The sequence below is a fragment of the Carassius auratus genome, chromosome 44, assembly GCF_003368295.1.
Source record: "Carassius auratus strain Wakin chromosome 44, ASM336829v1, whole genome shotgun sequence".
In the NCBI taxonomy this organism is placed as follows: Eukaryota; Metazoa; Chordata; class Actinopteri; order Cypriniformes; family Cyprinidae; genus Carassius; species Carassius auratus.
The window spans coordinates 2,507,862-2,533,447 of record NC_039286.1 but is presented as its reverse complement, the minus strand read 5'-3'; the positions used below and the strand labels follow the sequence as shown (position 1 = coordinate 2,533,447).

General features: G+C 37.4%; 1 protein-coding gene across 4 annotated transcripts in view; it reads left to right on the top strand.

Moving 5' to 3' along the window:
- LOC113062137 (CUB and sushi domain-containing protein 3-like) overlaps window positions 1-25,586 on the top strand; it is a 365,289-nt gene that overhangs the window by 299,789 nt on the left and 39,914 nt on the right. For 2 of the 4 annotated variants that reach the window (XM_026231758.1, XM_026231756.1), the window contains 12 exons: window positions 1,060-1,140; window positions 2,001-2,114; window positions 3,713-3,901; window positions 4,295-4,441; window positions 8,741-8,929; window positions 13,721-13,906; window positions 14,837-15,031; window positions 15,141-15,314; window positions 16,043-16,216; window positions 22,033-22,206; window positions 22,953-23,138; window positions 24,321-24,494. In XM_026231758.1, coding sequence (XP_026087543.1) covers window positions 1,060-1,140; window positions 2,001-2,114; window positions 3,713-3,901; window positions 4,295-4,441; window positions 8,741-8,929; window positions 13,721-13,906; window positions 14,837-15,031; window positions 15,141-15,314; window positions 16,043-16,216; window positions 22,033-22,206; window positions 22,953-23,138; window positions 24,321-24,494 — 1,983 coding nt within the window. Of the gene's footprint in view, window positions 1-1,059; window positions 1,141-2,000; window positions 2,115-3,712; window positions 3,902-4,294; window positions 4,454-8,740; window positions 8,930-13,720; window positions 13,907-14,836; window positions 15,032-15,140; window positions 15,315-16,042; window positions 16,217-22,032; window positions 22,207-22,952; window positions 23,139-24,320; window positions 24,495-25,586 lie in introns of all 4 variants that reach the window. The other 2 variants (XM_026231757.1, XM_026231755.1) reach the window with 1 other exon arrangement.

The window sequence follows — 25,586 nt, the reverse complement described above, 5'->3', positions numbered from 1 at the left end:
AAACTCAGCTCATGATAAATTCAAAGCGAAGAACTCCGAGATTTCTGAGATCCATCTTAACCGGTGTGAAGTCTCTACAATTATGGCTTTATGTCAAACTTCGAATCAGCTCGACTACTTCGAGGTCCTGTTGCATTCACAGTTTTCATGTACACCAGAATAATGAACTCGCCAATTATGCTGTGCGAAGCTACTCGTTAATTATCATCAACACTCGTGGCTATCTATACATTGCACAAGAAAAGCCACAGTGCTGTTATACTCGCACAACAAATGCATTACTCATGCAATCTGTTGCCGGATAAATATTCAGTTAATTCCTTCTATTCTTAAGTGAATCGCTCGTTATGTGATTCATTTTGCACTTGCCGTTTTTAACGACTGTGGCGTGCTCACTTGCTAGCGTGTGTATCCCCTGTCATTGATGTAAACGATTGATAAGGCTCTGTGCTAACACTCCATAGCGCAGTGATAGTCACCCTTCCATGCACCTCAGTGTCACCCTACTTAATCACATCATTATTTGTCACGGCAGGTTCCTCTGTCATTAGTACTGTCTAGATGCCAACGCAAATGTGCTGAACGTCACACTGCGCAGAGGGGCTTTTATCAGAGGCAAAACATTTCAATGAGAAAATAATGTTCTAAAATAAAATAAGAATTATCATGAAATATGATGATTGATATTATTTAAATCAATGTTTGTCTGTTCAAAAGCTATACAAGGGGTGCAAGCATCTACTTTGCCTTCATAAAAAATGTTCAAGCACATGAGGGGTATTTTGAGATGGGGCATGGGATGGGGCAAATAGGGCTTTTAAAGATAACTTTGTACAGTAATACATTAATTAATAATGCATAAATTCCAATTTATATATATAATTATATTATTATTATTTATTTATTTTTTAATATATATATATATATATATATATATATATATATATATATATATATATATATATATATATATATATTTCATTACATTTTTAAGAGTTTTGAATCTCTTTAAACTCATGAAATCTTTGTGACCGCATCTTTTGTCTTCTTCTTTTGCAGCCTACCAGTTACGAGTGTGTCAGCCTCCACCAGAAGTGGCAAACGCAGATATCCTGATGGAGGATGATGAGTTAGAGATAGGTATGAGCACATGCTATTGCTATTGTTACTAAAAGTGGTTCTGATTCTGTTGTTTTGGTTGTCATTGACTTTCTTTGTACAGTCAAAAACAGTTCTTCAGAATATATTTTTTGTTCCACAAAATAAAGTCAAACAGGTTGGGTAAAACACGAGAGTCCGTAAATCATGGTAGAATTTTCGTTTTGGGGGGAACTTTTCCATTAAGAGTCTTTCAAAACATATCAGGCCCCGGTTAAACATCTAGCATAATATAATCACATTTTGCCATTTATGCTCCCTGCAAAGCTGCCCTGTGCTTCACATACATTTCCACTCCACCTGTTACAGGAGTCTCGACTCATTCCAGCCAACTGTCATCTGCCCTCACTGCGAAAGTCACCACTAAAATAGTTCCCTAAATAAGACCAGTTCATAACATAAGCATTTCACCCGCAGGCATTTTGGCACAAATGATCAAGCCTGGCCTTTCTCGTGCTACAGAAATTAGGACAATATTGTAAACAAGATCACTTTGCCCTGTTGCCTAGACACTGGCAGTGCATAGGAATGCCTCTCCGCACAGGAACAATTCAAATGTGTCATACATTTGATGTTTTCCAGGTGCTTATGCATGATTATTTTTAGATAGGCAATGGTGACGGGGTTGTCATGCAAAGCCAATACAAGCAATTCATTAGCCAGGCTGCAAACGCTGCTGTTTTACAGCTCAATTATCAACCTCTTCAAGTTTAACCTTAAAATATATACATCACGCCCATATCTCTGCCATCTGTCTCCATTAAAACCAAGGAGGTTCGCTGTCCCACCTAATTATACGGACGCTTAATCATTGCGACTCTCTTTCTCTCTTTGCATATCAGGTGATATTATCCGCTATCGCTGTCACCCCGGATTCACCCTGGTGGGGAGCGAGATTTTGACGTGCAGGCTGGGAGAACGGCTACAGATGGACGGACACCCTCCTTCCTGCCAAGGTGATCATACTCTTCAAGAACAAAGCCCCTTATATGACACAGACCCACCAGCTTCCATTTACTAGGATTACGGACCTAATGCATCCCCTTTCAGAACGGGGGGTTAAAGGTTTCAGTGTGTTAGAGCTTGTTGCCACGGAAACCTCCCACCTCCGTCCACCAGTAAATTGTAGGATATTGGGATCGCTATACTATAAGCTCAAATCACTCAGACAAGCATCATACATGTTTTGGAGGGTAAAATGTGATCAGAGGCGGTACTGCTGATAGCCCATGAAGAGCTCAGTCATTCCCTGTCACTGCTCCTTCCCTCACATTCGCTGTTGATGAGTGATGCGGCTCTTGGAGTTTAGTGGCTCAAACAGCTGCTGCCATCAATCTTTCACGGCTCCATCCTTCTCTCTGCATCCCCACGAGAGAGCACTCACTTTGTTAGAATTTGTCCTGTGCTTAGATTCAGGAAAGTGCCTGGAAACGGCAGTTCAATCATTTGTCATGCATATTAAAGCCATTTTGGAGCAGAATAAACAAAGTGAGCCATGGAGCAGGAGAGCTCATGAAGTGTTTTGCAGAGTATGTAACATTTCAGGCTGACTTGATGAAAAATGTTGGCTTCTTTTTTCTTTTTTTTCAAGATGACAGACGATGGCCACCGTCTACAGTTTCTGAGGAAATATGATTTGCTGTTTTAAAACTAAGAAATTATTGTGATCAGTAGATACCAGACCTGATTTCATTAACTATTTAGTATTTAGTACTAAGTTTAGTTTAGTTTAGTTTAGTTTAGTTTAGTTTAGTTTAGTTTAGTTTAGTTTAGTTTAGTTTAGTTCAGTTTAGTTTAGTTTTCCGGACTATCAGTCACACTTTTTTTCATAGTTTGGCTGGTCCTGTGACTTATAGTGAGGTGCGACTTATTTATCAAAATTAATTTGACATGAACCAAGAGAACTGAACTAAGAGAAATGAACCGAGAAAACATTACCGTCTACAGCCACGAGAGGGCGCTCTATGCTGCTCTGTCCGCCCTCTCGCGGCTGTAGACGGTAATGCTTTCTTTTGGTTCTTGGTTCTAAATAAATGCAACTTATAGTCCAGTGCGACTTGTATGTTTTTTTCCTCATCATGACGTATTTTTGGACTGATGCGACTTATACTCAGGTGCGACTTATAGTCCGAAAAAATATGGTAGTTTAGTTTAGTTTAGTTTAGTTTAGTTTAGTTCGGTTTGGTATGCTCAACTTTAATTTTGTTGAGTGTAATGTTGCCTTCTCTAGTTTAGTTTAGTTTTTCTAAACTGATTTCACTTAAGAGTCAAATGTAGTCTTGCCTTTTTTTTGTCTAGTTTAGCCTAGTTTTATTTAGTTTGTCTAGCTTAATTTAGTCTAATCTAGTCAAGTTCAGGTTTGTTGTGTCAAGTGTTGTCTTATCTAGTGTTGCTGAGCTGATTTCAGTTTAATTTAGATGAGTTCAGCTGAACTCATCTAAACTTTTGCTGAGTACCACATAAAATATGCAATTCGTATTGATACATAAAATCTAAAATTATCTGCATTGTACAAAATTAATAATTTATGAAATGGGTGTTTGTTTCCCCACAGTGCAATGTCCTGCTCATGATGTCCGATTTGACTCATCTGGGGTGATTTTGAGCCCTGGGTATCCAGACAGTTACCCCAACCTACAGATGTGTTCATGGAGCATCAATGTGGAGAAGGGCTACAATATCACCATGTATTTTGAGTTCTTCCAGACTGAGAAGGAATACGACATTCTGGAAGTCTTTGATGGTAGACTTTTTATTCTCTCACTGTTATAGGCTGTTATTGTTAAAGTGTTTAATTTATGGAGATCTTTGCAGCATTGATCCACAAAAGTGATAACACTGCTTTTCAGTTCACTATTTTTTTATACAACATATGAGTGAATCTTGAATTGATATTGATCTAATAAGAGTGGATATGCCTCTGATTTGTGGCCAAGGCCGTTATTATCTACACTTTGTCTGCTTTGCCCATTTTCAAGATATTTTTTCAGAAAGTAATTTCAAAAGCCTGAGCCAAATTGTGTTCCACCTAAGCATCGAGCTTCTTTTATGAGTTCCATTTTATGAGTTTTTTTGACAGGTATAATTTGGTATAACAGTCCTCCTGAAAATTGTCTCTCTTCCATTTCTTTTGAAGGACCCACAATTCATAGTCAGACACTGGCCACATTGAGTGGTGACCTCCCCACACCCTTCAACATCACCACCACTGGCCACCAGCTTCTTCTGCGCTGGTCAGCTGACCATGGCACCAATAAGAGGGGGTTTCGCATCCGCTATGTCGGTGAGTATCAAAGTATGTATCCATTTAAATTTCTTTATTGCTTGCATGTTTCCCGTCTCTGGTCTGGAATCTGAATGAGCATGTATACTTGGAGTTGTGGACGTGTGTTTGGGTAGTTGACATGAAACACTTTTGGGTTGATGCCCCTGACCTCTTAAACTCTTAATTAAAAATAATATATGATTTCAAAATGAACTTCAAATCTCAAAAAGGATTTTCCTTTTATTTACAGTATACTGTGCATTATAATAAAAATAAAAATTATTGATTGTAGTTTTAAGTGTTTTATTTTTTAATTTAGACAAAATAGCATACAATTGTATTTATTATCAGCTATAACATAAAAATAATTATTAGCCTTTTTTATTTTTGTATTTTAAAATTGATGCATTCCTATTAATAACATTTTCAGAACAAAGGAAGTTTAAAGAACTATATCACAATTCATCAAAAAATCTGCATTTTGTCAATATTTACTGACACTTTTCCCTATACATGCATTTCTTCTATACACATTTTATTATAAACCTGAAATCTGTGTACTGATAGGAAAATAAGTTATTGGATTTTACGTGTCAACTACCAGTGTCTGTCAGAATCGTTTGACTGCATGTGCATGTATATGTTTGTGAATATTTGTGTGAACATGGAAAGACTTGTACATGCTGAAAAAATTCTTGTGTAGAAGTGACTTTGTATGTTAGGTACTTTGATTGATGGGTTTACTTTGTCTTCTTTCTCAAGAAAGGGTTGCATACTACCTTACTTCAGCTTATATATGTTTGAAAAATATCCTTTGCTGTTTAGGTTGTGCACTTTACAGTCTCCCAGAAAAAAAATCATAGTGACAGATCAAGAAAGGGCTGAGACCCATTGGCCCAATAGTGCACTGTGGTTAAGTGAATGCTACACTTGCTGTTGTGGATGTCAACCAAAGACCTGGGGACTCCAAATACACATATGTGCTCTCTTTCACCCCACCCCTCTTTTCAATTCTTCAGGCTTGAGCGTGTGTGCTGAAATGTAGTACAGTCAACTGAATAGGGACAGACAAATCTACAGAATGAGGGCTTTCTGTGGTCACTTAAAGTGGATAGTTCCTTAGTGTCTCAGTGGTTTTTCTGAAAATACTTTTTACAGACATGGGAAATACGCTGTTCTCACGGACACGACCAATTGTAAAGTCATATTTGTTTGAAATCTTGTGAACATGTATTTCAGCATGATTTGAGAATGATCCAATGCTTTAAAGGAAGCAAGAACATCTGACCATCACATGTTTCGTATGAATAGTGCACTTATTTGAATAGTGACCTTTAAATAGTGCTGAATCTTAATTCATTTATTTTTATATTTTTTCATTTTATTATTATTTTTCATTATATCATACTTTTTTGTGCAATTTAATAAACTTTGTATTTATTTAAATTAGATCTTGATAATTTGTTATTTTTTAATTATTAGGCTCTATTTTATCATAATGCGTTTTGTTTGTTTTTAGTTTTTTATTTATTTATCTTTTATTTTATTTCCATATTCAAATTAGATTTTAGTCCCATGGTCTCATTCTTTTAGACCCCACAGTATATAAAGTGCAATGTAAAATCTTGATGATTAAAGATCAATAAATTTAAGTCTCTGAACTGGCAGGAATTGTAGGTGTTCCACCATCAATACTTTGACTGAAATACCTTTGAGCAAGACTGAACCCCCAACTGCTCCTCGGGTGCCACAACAAAAATGTGTGTGTGTGTGTGTGTGTGTGTGTGTGTGTGTGTGTGTGTGTGTGTGTGTGTGTGTGTGTGTGTGTGTGTGTGTGTGTTTACTACTTACTGCTGTGTGTGTGCACTTGGATGGGATAAACGCAGAGCACAAATTCTTAGTACGGGACACCACACTTGGCCACACATCACATCACTCACTCAATATATAATATCACTATTCATTCAGCAATCTGGGCTAGTAACCATAAGGTGGGTTAAACCCATGCGAGGGGCGATCCTGGGGCGATTCTTGAGCTATCACTATTGTGCCCTTGAGCAAGGCACTTAACCTCAGGTTGCCACTGGGGACTGTTCCTATAAGTCTATTAAATCCACGTCGTCATGTGGAAAATAAAGACTTTATTCTGTACTTTATTGAGTGGTAATGTGCATATAATATTACTTGCATTGACAGGTGCTCAGATTTATTCTCATATCATCAGTGCATGTGTAGATGTTAGTTTCAAAGTGCTTTGGAGTGTTATAAAATCTACCCTACTCTCACGAGTCAATAGCTTTCCTTAACTTGCACTTGTTCATGCTTTCTGCAGTTAGCAACATATTCTCACTTAGCAATATTTCTCCACTGACTTTCCATCAAAAGGACTTGACTCCTTTCAGGAAGGCCATTTCTGCTTGAGGGTACCAGCACTGCTCACCTCAGGTGTGTTTTCCATCACAGTTGGATGTCCAGAACTCAGATTTTACTGTTGTTAGGGCTGCACATTCTGGCTGAACTCAAGCCCGGAGTGAATGTAACCAAATGAGGTGCCCGTGAGAGTGGACGTCAGATGTGTACACTTCCTTTAACCTGCCTGTTTGAGATATAAATAAGGCTTATATCTGCATCGTCTTCCCACTTCTTTGGTCGGTGCAGGTGCAGAAAGAAGTCGTGTTTGGCCATGTGTTTCACAGTATCTTTGAACTGAGATGAAATGCAAACTGACATCCCACGTTCTAAGTGCTTTTCAGGCTTTAGTCTCCTGTCAGATGTTTGCGGCTTGTGAAATCAATGATGAATGGCTCGTTCATTTCCATCGTTAGGATAGAAAAATTTCCATATCAACGTGTTAATACTTTGTTTCAGTTCAAAGTCTGAGAATCAGTTTGAATTCACTCACAGTCTGTTGTGAAACTTGGGTAGAACCAAGTCTAACATTATGAAAGCTTCGTTCTGTTTGTGGAGCTCTCTGTTGCTGTCAAAGTCTCTTGCTGAGTTTGACTGGCATGGTTATTGATGTGACTACAGTGCCTTGAGAAGGTATTCAATACCTTGAATTTACTTACATTCTGATGCTTTTAAACCATCAGATTGTAAAACATATTTTAAAACACAATATTTTTAGCTCTCCTCTAACCATTCTATACAAGTATCATTTGTAGTATTCGCAGAGTAATCTATTGCGGCCATTCCAGAATTCTTCTTTCCCTTCAAGACCTTATAATTTTGTAGTATTGGCCACATTTTGTGGTTCATTTGTCCTGCTGAATGGTCTTAGCCCAAAATTGCATGCTTATGTATGACTGAGCTTAAAACAACAGACATAAAACTTAGCAAATAATTTTTCAGAAATTAGTTGAAACAATTAATAAATCATTAAATAATGCATGGTGGTGTTTTTTTTTTTTTGTTTTTTTTTACAGGTTTTTTGAAAGGTCCTCCATTTTCATATTTTAGATGTATTTTTGAAATTATTGTACAAATGCATTTGTTTACAGCATGCGTTTTGATAAATATAGGCAAATTGTTTTAAATTTTTATACAGTGACTGCAAAAAAGCATTTATACACTTATGCTACACTCTGGATTTCATTATATTAGATAACAAATCAAAACATTTGATTTTAAATAAATATAGCAGAAGAACCTTTCAGGTGAAACATGGATACAGTCTACTGTTTTACAATTAAGGCAAAGACATTAATATGATGAACTACACCTGTTTTTAGTGCTACTGTAGGACACTTTGAAGAAAATTGACTTCATGCATCCACCAGATGTACTGTGGGAGCAGTTGGTTAAATTGCATAAGTGACTGAAACATTTTAAATTCGTTTTGAGAAAAGGTCATGATTCATGCAGTTTTTTTTTTTTTTTTTTTTACTGTGGCTAAAGTGCTCAAATCATTTGTGTACCTGTTTTAAAAGTTAAAAGAAGAAGAATTATTTAGCAGAAGTTAAAAAAGAATTATTTCCAGAATTATCTTCTGTAATATAAATTCCATTGCTAAGTTTCAGTGGGCGAAAAAAAGTAATAAACTAGATAATGTGACCTTTTCACAAATGATAAAATATTCATCTGCAGCCAGTGTCTCCAAATGTCTCAAAGACACCAGGCTGAGGCATGTTGAATGAGACACATAGAAGTTTTACAGTATATAATTATAGCAGAAAGGCGTTCAGAAAGTAGTCAACCCCTTGATGCCTAAAACTTCTATGTGCTGAATGAATGAATGAGCCCCATGTCACAGGGCTCTGCTCTGGGAGGTGATTAAGGAACTGATGGGGTCTGGTTTCTAACTGTCTGTCTGAACAGCTCTGTACTGCAGCACCCCAGACTCTCCCCTACATGGATCCATAAGCAGCCAAACAGGAGGACACGTAAACAGCCTGGTACGCTGGGCTTGTGACCGTGGATACCGGCTTATTGGCAAGAGCACCGCCATTTGCAAAAAGACCCCTTTTGGCTACTATGCCTGGGATGCCCCGGTTCCTTCTTGCCAAGGTAAGACCCAGCAAATGAGGATGTTTGCTAGTTCATTTTGCATTGAGTCAGCTGATAACCTAAGTACGTTGTAGGTTCAATACTTTAGGATCAATAGGCATTTAACCAGCTTCGACATTAATGTTATTTACTAGCACCAATTATTTCTGTTTTGTAAAAACAATGAACACCTTCAAACTGGGATATGGGAAAGTGTTCTGGTTCTGGGTTCAGTATTTTCTAATAATTCAAACTTATGAAAAATATTTGAAAGCATAATATGGATTAAACAAATAATTTAGATTAAATAGTAATCATTCTCCCCCCTCATTAAAAAAAGGAAAGAAAAGGATTTTATTTAAAATAATGTTAACACTAATATTGTTTAAAGGGATAGTTCACCTAAAAATGAAAATTTTGTCATTAATTACTCACCCTTATTTCGTGCCAACCCGTAAAACCTTTGTTCATCTTCAGAACACAAATTAAGATATTAGTGATTAAATCTGAAAGCCAAATCTGACCCTCCACAGACAGCAAAGGAACTACCAAGTAGGCCCAGAAAGGCAGTAAGGACATCGCATGTGTCATGATACTCTCATGAATGTGCAGTGGACGCTGACACGGAAGTGAGAATTGTTGAATAAAGTCATTATTTTTGTTTTCTTTGCACACAGAAAGTATTCTCATAATTTCAAAAAATTGCGGTTGAACCAATGATGTCACATGGACTATTTTAACGTCCTTTCTGGGCTTTGAATGTTTGATTTGTGTTGCTGTTTTTGCAGGGTCAGAAAGCTCTTTGGAATTTAGAAGCAATTTTCATCCAAAATATCTTCAAATGTTCTCCGAATATTAATGATGGTCTAAAGGTTTGGAACGACATGAGGGGGGGTGATTAAGACAGAATTTTCCCTTTAAGTTTTGTGACTCTACTACTGAAACAGTATTTTAACAGTTACAGATGTAACCCCATTCACTCTTATTGTAAGCGCTTAATTTTTCTATTTATGTTTTAAAAGAAAAAGACGGATGAGTCGAAATGAATGCCACGTCAACATTATGCCACAAGTGCCATCAGTTTAGGTATTAAACTTGCATTGAGCTTGTATTCTTTTCACACCTGTATCCCACATAGCAAATGTCTTCTGGACCAGATCAGAGCCACACAATGACTTTTCCCTTGGCCCAATTACCACAAATAATGATGCCCCGGAAGTGGCCCAGAACTGGATTAAAGCCTCGGGCCACACATGGGCCATAACCGGCCCGAATTTCAGCCAGTTAATCAGCCTTAGCTGGCCCTGATCTGGGCCAAAACAGGTTTTATTATTGGTGCCAATTCTCAGCCTTAAGTAAACCAGAATCCCCAAATCTGAGCCACACCTCAGCCTTATATATCCCAGACCCAAACCAGACAGCAAGCATTGTCGGCCCAGATCCAGATATGGGCCGGATCTGGGCCAACGGTATATTGCTGTCTGGGAATTTTAATATTTCATATTATTACCTTTCTATATTACTATGTTCGCAATCATTCATTTTGTGACGTGCTTTAATGTAGATAAAAACTATACCAATAAAGTACATTCAACTGAATAGAAAATCTGACTTGAAACCCATACAACATTTAACTGTGCAATAAAAAAAAACGTATTGCATTGGTTTTTCTATTTATTTTTTAAAGAACAAATCAACCAATAAAGAGTGAGTGTATAAAGTAAAGAGTCTATAAGAGAAACGTAACAGATAGACACATGTAACTTAATCATAATAATTTATATAAGATGTGACAAAGAGCAGTATCACAGTAGTCCAAACGACGATGCATTGCAGTTGCAGTCCACTCTGGCAGAATATAATAGTAGCGCAAGGAGCAGGGCATAATTTAAGTTGTTAAACACTGAAAATACTAACCCGATCCACTACGTCAAGACGCGCGTTTCTCATCCAAATCACGCATCACCGGAAACACGGCATGTCGCAATCTCTGACGAACCCGGCGAGAGCCAATGAGCGTTTGATATCGCTGCCGTAAAACGTGTCGTAAAACTTCTTAACGGCACATTTTAAATAGTTACTATAGCTACAGAGGAAGGAGATACATATCGCCAATGAATGCAGTTTGAATTTAGATCTGTTCCTCACACCAAGTATCAAATGGATACAGGATTTAAATAAAAATAAAATACTTTCATGATCATTTTATTTAATGGTTGTGCATGACAGTATACAAATAAAAATGATGTGCCCCCACTCTCTGTTATAGATCAGTGTGTGTCCCATAGTAAACCAAATAAATATTACATGATAACGGTTAAATACTCTCTCTTTCTCTTTCTTTCCATGTAAGGATTCTAAGATTATTTGTACCAAGAATAATAATATCAAATTTAATAAAATTATAATTAAGTGCAGTTTAATGCACTTGACTGATTTGCTTATTTTTTAAATGATATGTATCATTCTGTTTTGTCTTGACATTTCAAAGACTATATTTTAACAATACTACACTTCATTAAAATGTATGTGATAATTTAAACATTATCATGCAATATTGTATTTATCTTGTTAATCATGGGTCACATAATATGCTGCCAGATCTTAGCCTGTTTTGGGCCACATATCACTGGTCTGATCTGGGTCACACTCCTCTCACCAACAATCGGCCCTCATGTTGTTTGCCAGATCCCCGCCGTGCCGTCATTGCCAACCATGACCCAGATCTGGCTGAAAGAGTGCATGCCATTGCCGACAGGAGGCCAGCGAGCAGTGCCACCTTGAGGCCACATGTGGGCCAAGTCCGTTTGCTATGTGGGATTTTGTTGACTAAAAGAACCATCAGACCTTTTTAAAAGTTAGCAGGTAGTAATTTAGTGCTTGCAGATATGATCAGTAATTTACCTGATGCATCTCTAACAAGCTTTTACGGTCAGTAATGGAGACGCAGTAATTACTGTCGCCGCTCTTCTCACTGATACTGTTTATTCATGATCTGTTTCATTTGTCACATTAATGACTAATCTTCAGAGAACTCTTTATCCGTCTTTGTGGTTTATCCTACCCCACCTATCGTCTCAAATGCAGCTTCACAGTAGAGTTGATGAGCCTGACTAAATAGTTTCTGAGGCCGCACAGTAATGCAGGGCCTCTACTCCTGCACTGTGACAGAATGGGCCCCTTCTCCCTCTAAGGGCCACAGGCTCTGGTTCAACTAACATCAGGTGACACTTAAATGCACTTTTCATTTTTTGTTATCTTAAAGCAAAGCAACAGTTCATCTCGCGTCAGTGTCAAAAGCCACTCATGGTGAGGAATGGCTTCATGCTTGATGTGTGCTCTTTAATTACTGGGAGGTTATGGTTCGGCTTCTGATGGCTGAGCACTTACAGTTGGATGGTTAGGGCTGTAGCTTTGTTTCCAAATGTTCCAGTGATTTTGCTGCTCAATAAATCTAGAGTGCTTTTGCACAGCAAAAAAGAAAAAGATTCATGCTTAGCGTCATCTAAAAGTACTACGTGTTGATAAATAATATGTTCCAGTGCTGCTTGTGTAAGGCAGAAGGAGAGCAAGATGCGAGATGGAAAGTTCCATTGGCTGGTTTGCCACACTGATGACAGGTATAGTTATAGTGGAATAGTTTAACTCTTTGAGTGCTATTTCATTGTTTATGAAAAAGGTCTGACATTACATGCAGGCGAACCTTGATTGTCTGTAGTCAGAGAGTCATTTTTCTTTGCCCTTCTCTGTTTCACTTTTCTATTAATACTTTTTATACAATATTGATCTCTCTTATAAAGTGTTCAGCCTAAACTTGAGTGATTTTACACTAAACTTAATGAATTGACTAGGCTCCTTAATTCCAATTCCTAGTGTAACACCATGCAGTGACATTATAAAGTATTCTGGTCTTTCAACTTTGTGGAGAACTTTAGTTTGGGGGTGGTCGTGTGCCATTGTTTTTCTTCTTATCATTATAATTATTAAATATGAATGTTTACTGTAGTGGTAACCATGGAAATCTACAAAAACTATATAGTTAATAGGCTACTATATAGAAATAAGTTCACTTTCCTTCACCATGGTTCATTTCACCATGGTTAATTAGTTTGTTGCATGCAAACTTTTTATTCTGGAAACTATTATTTATATTAACATTACAGAATAGAACATAATCTATATGCAGTTTTAATGTTCAATTGAAATAAATGTAATTGCACAAACTATGTAGGCTGCCATTTCAATTTGTTTATTGTGAAATAACGCAGCCTGGTTGAAAGCAATGTCAGAAGTTTGTGAACGCTCTCTGTGATTGATAGGTTACTTGTCCAATTTAATAAATATTGTACACATAATTTTTTTTGTTAAATCACTGGTAAAAAAAATAATAATAATAAACACCTTAGTATCGATATTTTTTTATTTGAGTATAGATACTTTCAATACTCGCATCAGTATCTATATAGCGATACTTCAGGATCGATACGTCCATCCATACCTAAAATTAAATGCTCATGATGTGCACATACATGTATAGAGTTTGTATAGACCACATCCTTTTTACTCATAAATGTAGTATTGACCTTTAATAAAGCCGCTTCGTATTCATAAGCGCCTGAAAAGCAACTCCAGTTGCATCTTACAAAACCAACCAATAGAATAACCAATTTTCAATGCTCTGATAAAATATATAAATATGGGGTAATAAGCAATGATGAGAGTTTTTTAATTTTTTTTATTATCTTATCATAATTATATCTTTTAATTGTTACTTAACATTCCATATGTCTGTCTCATTTTCACACCCATAAGCTGTCTCCTGTGGGGTGCCCAAGGCTCCTGTGAACGGAGGAGTGCTTGCTATGGACTACTCAGTGGGTACACGTGTGACCTACTTCTGCAACGATGGCTACCGGCTGTCCTCCAAAGAGTTGACCAGTGCTGTGTGCCAGCCTGACAGCACCTGGAGCAACCACAACAAAGTCCCTCGCTGCTCAGGTACAGGCCCGCTCATAGAGATTCAGAAGCCCCTCGGCATGAATTTTACAGCAGATAAAGAGATCAAGAGACAGTAAAAGGGGAAGGAGATGGACTCGTACACAGAAATAATAGCCTTTTAATACAGTCTTTTTACTTATTATTTGAGTACAAAAAGCACATTTTATAATACCGTTGTTGTCAGATTTCGAATGTGTTATTAAAACATGATTTAGACAAACAGTTTTGGAAATTTCTGTATTTTTCCATTCAACTAGGCAGGAGCTGTGCTTGTATTCCTTTTGGCTAAATAGCTGCCTGAGGCAAAACAAGATGGCCACTGAGTGAATCGACTTTTCTTAAAGGGACTTGTTTTAAAAGGAGATTTCTGTGCTTTAATCATAATTTATTTATAGCCAATTTTATCTTCTAAAATGATGTCTCTGTTTCAAAAACGTGAGCTGACTACTTAGGCTGCATTTTAAGGAATCAATCTCAATACAAAGCCTGTTTCCAAAAGTAGGGATCAGAATTGCTGCCTTCTAAGACTTCTATTTGCCTTCTATTTAAAAAAAATTCTAAAGCAGCATTGCATTTCTCCTTTAATTTGAAAGCAATCCCATAATAAATGGCAAAAAAAAAATCTATTTAAGAAATTATATTTAAATTGTAAACAAGCTTACTTTGATAAAAAGTTGCTTATGACAGAGTTAGCTGTAGTGGGATGCTAGCACCAAACTGTGAATAATGCTGTTTGACACATGGAGTTACTGCTGTTCCAAATCAGTCAAATCATTTTAGTTATCATGCTGCCTTTGAAGGCAGATACCTATGAAAACAGCAGGGCAGCTCAATACATTTTGAAACAGAACCATAAAAAAAATATTGACACCGTACTAATGGGTGGCCATTGAATTCTGAATATTGATTTTGGTTTTATTTGCTGCATAGTTGTGGTTTGCCCAAGTATTGGATCTTTCTCTCTGGAACACGGAAGATGGCGGATCGTTAACGGTTCGCATTATGAATACAGGACCAAAATCATCTTCACCTGCGATCCTGGCTATTACCGCTTAGGCCCCGCCCACATTCAGTGCATGGCCAATGGTGTGTGGAGCTGGAAGAACGAAAGGCCTCACTGCCAAAGTAAGTGTGTAATTCAGCTCCAATCCAACAGCTGTTTGGTTCTGTTAGTCAAATGTTTAAACTTTCCAGATTGTCCTTGTTTGTCTTACCTTCTCTCTCCCATCCACAGTCATTTCATGTGGGGATCTGGCCACGCCTCCCAACGGCAAGAAAATTGGAACTCAGACCTCCTTTGGAGCCACAGCCATATTTACATGTGACAATGGGTATATGCTGGTGGGATCTACTGTGAGAGAGTGTCTATCTTCTGGTCTGTGGAGTGGAACAGAGACGCGCTGCTTGGGTAATGTGGTGTACATTCACTGCTGCTGCTCACATCTGCTGTTTCAGGCATGTTTGCCTGGCAGTGGTCCAACTGGATTTTGAAACCTTGTTGAGTGTGACAGAGTCGTCATCATACTATTTTCTAGTAGTAACCATTCAGAAGTTTGTGTTTAAGCTTTGTGTTTATTACAACTTTAACATATTGTTATAAATGTCTTCACTATGAAATAATATAAATGGAAGTATGAATGTATGCACAGTATGTATTTGTATGTATATATTTGTGTGTGTGTGTGTGTGTGTGTGTGTGTGTGTGTGTGTGTGTTTCTCTATACTGTTTTCTTCAATGTTTTAGACAGTTGTGCTGCTTATATTTTTGTGGAAACCATGATAAAAAAAAATCTGAATTCTTTTATGAATAGAAAGTTCAAAAGATCATCAATCCTTGCTGAATAATGTTATTAAATTTGTTTAAAATAAACCTTTCTCACCCCAGACCTTTGAACACAGCTCAAAATACACTCACATACCATAGTGTCTAAGGGCTTGAAGTACGTTTGGCCTCAATCATGTTTCTTTCTTCTGCTCCACTGAAGGTCTCACTTTTTTTAATTTACATGCACTCCTAAGGCATTTAATTACATGAAGCAGTTCGTCTCTCTAAAAGCATTGGATGTTAATATTTTACAGTGTAATGTAGCTGCTGCTCAGTTTAATCACTCTCTCTTCTCTTTCCACTCCTTTCAGCCGGCCACTGCGGTTTACCCGAGCAGATTGTCAACGGTCAGGTGATCGGGGAAAACTTCGGCTACAGAGACACGGTAGTGTACCAGTGCGTCTCCGGCTTCCGCCTCATCGGCTCCTCTGTGCGCATCTGCCAACAAGACCACAACTGGTCCGGACAGCTGCCCATCTGCGTCCGTGAGTTTGGGACTCGCACTTTTCTCTCTCAGACAAGCTGTGGAAAATTACTGAATCCATGAATAGATTCGTTCAGACAGAGTAGCTAAAGCACCAAACACCGGGTTAAGAATCATATATATTTCAGCTACAGAGTAAAGTTTAACACAATAAATTAGTAAACTTAAATATGAAAATGTGTTAATGAGTATCTGGCCTGTATTGAAATGATATTTAATGATATATTTAGATCTGCCACGATAGTATCCTAATAGCCTTTTCTCACCAAATATATTCATATATACAATAAATTCTAATGAATCAATAAGCTTAACACGTCAGCTTTGAATCAATCGACGGCTCTAATTTTAGCACATGCCACTGTTGCGGGTTTTAAAGTTGCTGTATGTAGGATTGACACAGAGTGGTTGAACTAGGTATTGCAGTCCAAATTCTAAATATTGGGGAGGGTTTTTTTCCACATGGCCCCTCCTCCTCAGACTTTACACACATGCAGGTCTTAAGGTTTTAAAAGGAGAATAACTGACTGTAGCATTGTTTTTCAGATAAACAAGTATGTTAACTTAGCATGTTTCTTAAATATCTGCAAACATAGTATGGTATTTTTATGCTTTAGTAGAGTCAAAATCTTACATACAGCACCTTTAACTTCTATTACGTCTGGGACACAGAGAGTAATTCTGTTGCAAACAAGAATAAGGGGACATGACATCATGGTACATACTCTCCTCAGAGCTCTGTTTCTTCTTACATGGCACTGGCATTTAAAGAATCCACCTTTAGAGCCCTCTGTATTTAGTGAGCTATTTATATATTTAAAAAAAATGTGGCATCACTGTCATCTCCCACTGCACAGTGACACACTGGGTCCACGCTCACAGCCTACATTTATCAGACACGCATTGCAGTAAGTCTGCCTCACTTCAATGGGGCCATTTATTTGTTTGGGAACATTTAGATGAAATGAGCTGGTAAAAAGGAGCTGCAGGGAAAGGAGTTAAGTTACTCTCACCAAAAGCTGCAGTATTTGAGGCTGCGGGATTTATTCACATCATCTACCAGTTTATTAGAGAGAAATTTTGTCATTTGCATTTTTGGATGAACTATCCCTTTAAGAGACGTGGGTAATGCAGACATCCCAAGTCTCCCGGAAGTTCCGGGAGTCTCCCGCATATTGAAACCGGCTCCCTGAGACCCGCAAATTAGTTAAAATCTCCCGGAATCTAGACCGAGCGAGCAAAAGCGCGAATGCGAAACAGATACTGTGTTTCAAACTGTGTAACGCATGCACGGCAGAGAGGGAGAGGGAGCGTATGTGTGCTAATGTGCGTGTGTGCGAAGCGCATGTAAAACAGAGAGCATCATGATTGGCCTGTTTCTGCAAATCAACCAATCAATTGTCAGTATGGGCGGGCTTTTATCTCTTCTCCCGAGTCCCGAACAAAATTAATCAGTTATGTCTATCTATAAACAGTAGTACCATGGCAGAGGGTACCGAGGTTCTAAGCGGCCATGCATTATAATTTTTTTTCCTTTTTGTTTTCTCGTTATAACGACTTAATTTTCTCGTTATTTCGACATAACGAAAATCGTTTTCTCGTTATAACGACTTATTTTTCTCGTTATCTCGACATAACGAAAGTTTGTTTTCTCGTTATAACGACATGACAGTTTTACTGTTGCTATAGTAACGAACTCAACTTTGACAGGCATCTGATGGACAACCATGCAGGCGCTCTTACTGTAGCCTATATTTCAGCAAATTTACCTTCGCCTAAGTAATAACGTCTACAATACTGTATATAAATAAAGGCTGATCAATCACTGTTGATTTTTCCAGAGACAGTACAACGAACGTTTTGTTTTTGTAATTAACATGTTTAAATGGCAACACCGCAAAATTAGAGCTGCTTGGATTAAACTCACTTTTCATTTTCCCTTTATTTGAAATAAAATTATATATAATTTGTAATTTGTAGTAGTCATTATATGATGTAGCAGATATCATGTGTGTTACAAGCTTCTGTTTGAAAAGAGCGTCCATGTGTACGTGTAGTGTGTGTGTAGAAAAAACGATTACATTATAGAACAAAAATGAATTAAATTAGCCTATGGATTTTACATATACATCACATTTCTCATCAATATGGTTAACAATAAAAATTAGTAATAAGGAAAAGAAGCACATCAACCTACATCGTTAAATCCCGTCCTACTGTAGATAAACAGAATACAGTGATGTCAACCTTGGTTTTGATAAAGAAGTTATTTTATGACACAGAACGCGTTGGTGAAACTCATGCATCTAGCAGGAATTTAATACACAAAATATTCATATTGATTCAAGCATTTAACATTTATGAATTAATTAAATGTCAGTAATGAAGACTGCACAAATTATAGCAATCACGAGGAATGTCCGCGTACAGTAAATTGGATAGTGTACAACACCGCATCAGTTATATTCAGGTCTATAGTGCCACCTGCTGGTGCAGTTTTGTAACTTCTTAGAGAAAATTAAGTCGTTATAACGAGAAAACGAACTTCGTTATGTCGAGAAAACGAGAAAATGAAGTCGTTATAACGAGAAAACGAACTTCGTTATGTCGAGATAACAAGAAAATTAAGTCGTTATAACGAGAAAACAACAAGAAAAAATATTATAATGCATGGCCGCTTAGAACTTCCGTAAGAGGGAGAGTGCCACAAAACAAAAAAGTATAAGACACATTTTACGGCAGACTACACGAAAGTGTACCCCTATCTTATACTGTAGGTAGCAAACATAATGACAGTCTTGCTCAAGCATTGCCCATGGCGGGTTATATTATTGCAAAAGGCATGTTGAGGTGATTTGACAAGTTTAATTTCATCTGCATATTATTCAGGCTAGTTGCCAAGGCTATATGAAAACAACAAACTCCTTAGACCTGTTTAAAGTTGCAATGGAAAATAAATAAATGCAGTTTACACAAATTGTATAAGCCAATTATATAAATAGTAAATGTAATCTACATATTTAAACATAATTAACGAATAATTTCATAGACCTATAGCTTATAGAAATAATATTTTATGCTTTTATATCTTTTAGGGATCACAACATAGGGAGGCTAAGCGCAGGGAAGGCTGCTCCAATATATCTCAGTTCTCCCATTCAGATCTCACTGAGAAGGGGACTACAGCTGAGATGTATTTCCTTCCTTTTTTTGGGTGGGGGGTTGGGGTACCTCCCTGAAATGACTTTTTGCAGGTTGGGATGTCTGGTAATGATGAATTGCCAAGGCCGATCCTATATTTTTATGTCCTGAAAGCCTTGTGATACAGTATCATTATGTACAAATTCTGCAAATAGTTTAAAGTTGGTCATTTTCAAGTGGTGGGTTGTGACCTAAAATGGGTTGTAGGTCTGCCTTACTGTACTTTAGATAAAATCTGGGTCTTCCTCAAAACTGTTCAAGAACCACTTTGGTAATATTCGACTGTCATTTGATTTGATTCGTCTTTCATTCATGTAGCATCTCCTGAATCTTTTGGAGAATAGCAGTAAATTACAGTGAAAACAGGGCTACTGAGACGTTTTTTTTTTTTTTTTTTTTATGATGATGGTGATTGTTGCTTCTGCAATAAATTACTGTAACATGGCATCTGAAACAATCACAGAGCTCTTTGCATCTACAAATCATCTCTCACTTTCTGAAGTGGAATAAAGCAAAAGGAAAGAAAGATTTTAATGCCAGACAAGTTGCCTCTGTCCTCTGTGATCTAACCAATAGCAGCTGACAGACTTGATGTATTAATCGTTTACTCGATTTAAATGAAATGAATAAATATCTGAGGTTTTTTGCAGTTCTTTTAGTTTGGGAGTCTATTTGCTTGTGTGCTCTTATATGTTTGCAAGCAGTTTTCACAAAATACATACTTTAGCATACTAGAGAGAGAGAGAGAGAGATGATTGATCGTGCACTCAAAAGTATCCACAATTTTGTCCAATCAGATGCTTTCTAGAATTAGATAGTCCCCTTTAACTAAGACCACCTACCTTTGAGTAGAAATTTACAAGTTATAAGTTCTCGACTGCAATGTACATTAAAGGCCTAAAGGCACTCGCTTCCTATTTTATTAGGAAATGTGTCCTCACAGGAAAGAAAACCATGCTTTTCAAGCGATTTCTGGGGTTTCTTTAAGCGTAAAAGGTTTTGTCACATCTCTGCTATCTACATTTCACAAGCTTTGCACTACAAGCTAAAATCACAGTTTGTAGGACATAAAAAGAAGGAAATGTGTGGGTACATTTTCAGCTATTTTAGTATACAGTGATTTGGTTGGAAATTTGGGCTACGAAGAGTCTTTAAATGAAAAGGAAATTGCCTCTGTGTAAAGAGAAACAAATTACAACTGTGATTATGCAAATGAACGTTGGCTTTTTATGAGTGCAGAAAAGATGCGTAGTGAAGCACAAAATATACTGTAGCCTGGAAGAGATATTACAAAAACAAATATACCTTAAATGTGTCATATCAGCAAAATAACTTTCACTTTAATTAAATAAGAGCCCTTCTGTAGATCAGTATATGAATTAGACTGTGGAGTTAATCAGCACACATTGTGGGGACCTACGATGTGACACTTGAGGACTGGCCTGTTATTTTTGGCTTACAAGTGTATTCACAATACACAGTAAATAACAACATCTTGCACTGCTAACGTCAGCTTCATATCTGATACTGATTGACAGTTTAGGTCTAATACTTTCCCCATATAAATGAAGTAAACTCAACCTCGCATTAAAAGGCAGTATGTTGTTAGATTGCTGTCTGAATGTAGCCTAGTCTGATAAACGATAGGATTTGCAATGTCTAAACTGAACATCAGAGTGACATCTCTCACCCGAAGGCATTGAGTGTGAATCTTCTGTTTACAGCATGTACCGCTTCATTCAGCCAGCAAATGCCTGCAGTTGAGGACAAATCGTACCGTGTTGCCCATTGCTACTAAAACAGTGGGATTTCATTCATTCACACATAGAGCTGTTAAATGTAACACATCCGGACAAAATGTCTTAATGTGCAATACAAAAGTGTTTTTATACTTAATTTAAAAAAATTATACTATGCCATTCAAAAGTTTGGAGTAGAAATCATTCTAATATGCTGATTTGATGTTAAGAAACATTTATTGTTATTTATATTGATGTTGAAAACAGTTGTGCTGCTTAATACTTGAGATTTTTGGGGGGTTCTTTATTAATGAATATAAAGTTAAAGGTTTTCTTGGCATTAAAAATGGATTTACAATAATCATTATATGTAAAATTTTCAGTAACTAGCCCAAAACTCTCAGACTGACTGGCCTTTGTGTCAGTGGGCCATCTTTATCATCGAGACCTAAATTTAAAGAAATGATGATGTTAACATGTTGAGAGGTCCAGATAAATGCATACATGAACCCAAAATATACCCTGCCTTTGTTTCTGTTCATTGATATTTAGACTGTAGTGCAGGTTTTGAATTGCCTTTTTAGCAAGGAGAACACGAATCTGATTTATTGCTTCTGAGTTGGCAACTTACCAAATAAATGATTAGAAATTATAGAGGGAAAATTAACTAATTTCCCGCAGTGACCAATCAATATAGAGGGCACATGTATTATCTGTCATAATTTAATCACACTCTAAAAATGTTTCTGTCATTTAATACGTACCTGTTGTGAGAAAACAGCTTCCAGGGAGAACTCATCCCACAGTGCTACACACAATTTATTTTATAACTTGGTGCTTATGCCATATTAAAACATCTCACTCTTCTCATCTCTAGCCATCAGCTGCGGGCACCCAGGGAGCCCCATCTATGGGCGTACCGTAGGCAATGGCTTCAACCTGAATGATGTGGTGAGCTTCTCCTGCAACATGGGATACGTGATGGAGGGCCCTTCTCGGGCCCAGTGTCAGGCCAACCGACAGTGGAGCCAGCCACCACCAACATGTAAAGGTGGGGAGAAAAGTTAAGTCTTTTATTCACACAGAGCTTTGCCTGATCCACCAGCTGACAAAATTAAAGCACCGCAGTGCACTCTGTGTTTAGGGAAGAGGGTAGTGGCAGTTGCAATGTTGCTAAATGGCTGACAATTGTGGGGTTTGGTGGCTGAATGATAATGACTGGTAGAGAAACACAGTGTTATGCAGCTGTTATACTAAAATGTTATGTCAATATATTTTTAGTTTTATAAAGACTGCACGTTCTGTGATAATTCATTCTGCATGTGTGCTCTCACTTATTATGGTAGGTACAGTAACTGTATGATACATGATATTAACACAGTTTGAGTGAAATTATATATTTTTAAAAATGATATTGTAAAAATAAATGTATTCATTTATTTATTTTATTTTAAATATTATACAATTATTATATCAATGGATTATATCTTTATATCAGATATATATTTCAATATTATATTGTTAAAACATTTTTATAAAATATTTGTAAATTTTTGTTAAAAAAAAATACAGTCTAGATTAGTCCTTTGTCACATTTTTACAGATATTCAGACATTTTTATCATGTCTTAACAGTATTTTTGTCTGTGACATACTAAAATGGCAAATTCTCATTCTGCATGCACTGCATGCATAGAGCATCTGACCTACTTGTTTCCACCGCAGTCACTTGATTAGTGCTTCTGCCAAATAACACATGTCTCTGTTTCTGTCCTCTTCGTTTCCTTTCTTTATTCAGTTGTCAATTGCTCTGATCCTGGGATTCCAGCCAACTCAATCAGGCAGAGTAAGATCGAGCATGGAAACTTCACCTTTGGCACGGTGGTGTTCTACGACTGCAACCCTGGCTATTACCTGTTTGGCTCTCCTGTCCTCACCTGCCAGCCCACGGGTCAGTGGGACAAACCACTGCCCGAGTGTATCGGTATGTAACTGGCATCTTTCAATGAAAATTTGGAAGTGACATTGTGGTTCTAATGAACTATTCCTTCCTGTAATTGAGGGGAATTAGTTGCACGACCCTCTTCCTGCTGCTTAAGATCAGTGGTTGTAATTGAGGGACAGGTGGAACACAGGTTTTTGTGGCAGATTAATTAGCAATGTCTTTTTTTTTTGTTTAATCTGATCCCCGTTTTATTATGTGAAAGTTGAAACACGGCACATCTTCAGCCTGTGTACAGCTCGGTGAGACGTTCTGCAGCAGCTGTGAAGTCAACGGGGCCTGAGCTTACATTTAGCCCTGACAAGACTCCCTGCTGTCAGAGATGCCCTTTCGCCCAGTCGTCGCTTCTGCTTTGTGTGTCTGTATAATCTTCCCTGTAGTTTTACATGTTTGATCCTAACACCAGTTGCTGGGCTCTTTGAATACCAAAGTGACCCTACAATAAAATCTGGGGTACGTTCTACATAAAAATGCTGACGTTTGCTTGCAGTATATGAAAGGTGTTTTATTTTATTATTTTTTCTCAACTGGTTATGAGATTGCTACACTTTACTCAAAGCTTTATTTATATTTATGTATGCTCACATCTGTTTGTGAACAGCTTTTCTGCTGATATTCAAATACATATATACACAGTTGATAGTGAATGAGACTCTTTTTTTGTAACTTTTCCTGATTTGACTATTTTTATGTTGTTTTACATCTAAACTGTTAGATTCCAGTGACGTTACAAATGATTTGTAAGTGTTTTTTTTTCATATGAATTGTAAATGTTTGCTTGATGATGTTTCTGTGCACACTGAAAGGCCAAAACATTTAATAGATAAATTATATGCATTATTTTTATACAGAGTATTACATTCATTGATATTAATTTTAAATAGAATCAGTAATATTCTAATTCTAGCAGAGTTGCTCAAGCAGTGAGGTCTAAGCTCTAGGATAGGAACAAACTTTCAGAAAGTGCTGATCCTAGTGAAGGGAAGCAGAATTAGCACCGTAATCATTGAGATCAACTGGAGTGAATATATATTTAAAAAAGAGCAGCTTTGTTTTAGTCTTTTATGTTTTAGTTTAATCATATTCAGCTTGTGAATGTGTATTGAAGGAGTGATTGCTGATCCAGTAACCGTGTTCACACTTTTCTGCATGTGTATTGGATAGTGGTGGACTGCGGACATCCTGGATCTCCTCCCAATGGAGTGCTGAGCGGGGACAAATTCACCTTTGGCGCCACGGTGCGCTACAGCTGCACGGGTGGCCGGCAACTGAAGGGCGAGTCCTCACGAACCTGCCAGCTCAAGGGCCATTGGAGCGCACCCATGCCCTTTTGCTCAGGTAGGACGGACACACACACATCCATCAACGCTTTCTAAGCCATTACATGCTGCCTTAGAAGAGAGTTTACGTATTGTCATTTCTCTGTTGTCGACATCACACAGATGTAAAAGCCATCAGGTTCTGTGTTTGTTGAACCGATATGAGGGCCCTTTTAATCCTTACTAGGCCCTTCAGTTATTTGCAGTCAACTAATTTGACTGGGAAGGCAATATTCCAAGATTTCTGATATTTCATAATCATTTTTGGATCAGTCGTTGCCTGTGTTCACAAAGCTTCCTGCTTTGACTTCTCTTGTAAATATTTTCTCTGCCAAAGCAAAAAAAAAAAAAATCAGCAAAATAGTTGTCAGTTTTGTGTTTGGAATGTGATCTACTTGATATTTTACTACAGTTATTTCTAGTCCTCTTTTAGTCCTCAGCCAATTTACTGGCTGGGCAGTTTTCCAAGAGTCCAACTCTGGGTGTTGTTACTGTTTGTATCACTCTGCTTTTGTCTGTTTTCCAGACAGAATGTCAGTCTATGTATTAGTGATGGGGATCTTTCAGTGACTCTATCTGTACATGAAACAGTACTGTGCAAAAGTCCATTAGTATTTTCACCAACAACAACAAAAGAATATTGTTTGAAGACAGCTATTTCTATCTATTGCTGTGGTGTGTCAGCAGGAAATATCAGTTTACATTTCCAAACATTCCCTTTGCCATTAATTGTAATAATCCAGTGAGATTTTTGTATGCACAAGGAGTCTGAAAACAGCCAGAGATCTGATCTCAGCATCATCCAGTCCATCTGGAATGACATAAAGAATCAGAAAAAAAAAAACTGAGACGGTCTAAATCCAGAAATTTGGCAATGTCTCCAATACACTTAAAGAAACCTTCTTGTTTAAAAACTGATTCATAAAGTAAATAAAACACCACTGCTGTGTGACTGTTTTTGCTGAAATCTGGCCACATTCTGTCAAAATGACTGGTCCACCATGGAAGAGGGGTCACAGACTAAGTCTCGGACATTTCTTTCTGTTTGCAACTAATTTATTCTTGAGCATAAACCCCTTGAGATGCACCATCTCTTTTTCAATAGGGTCAG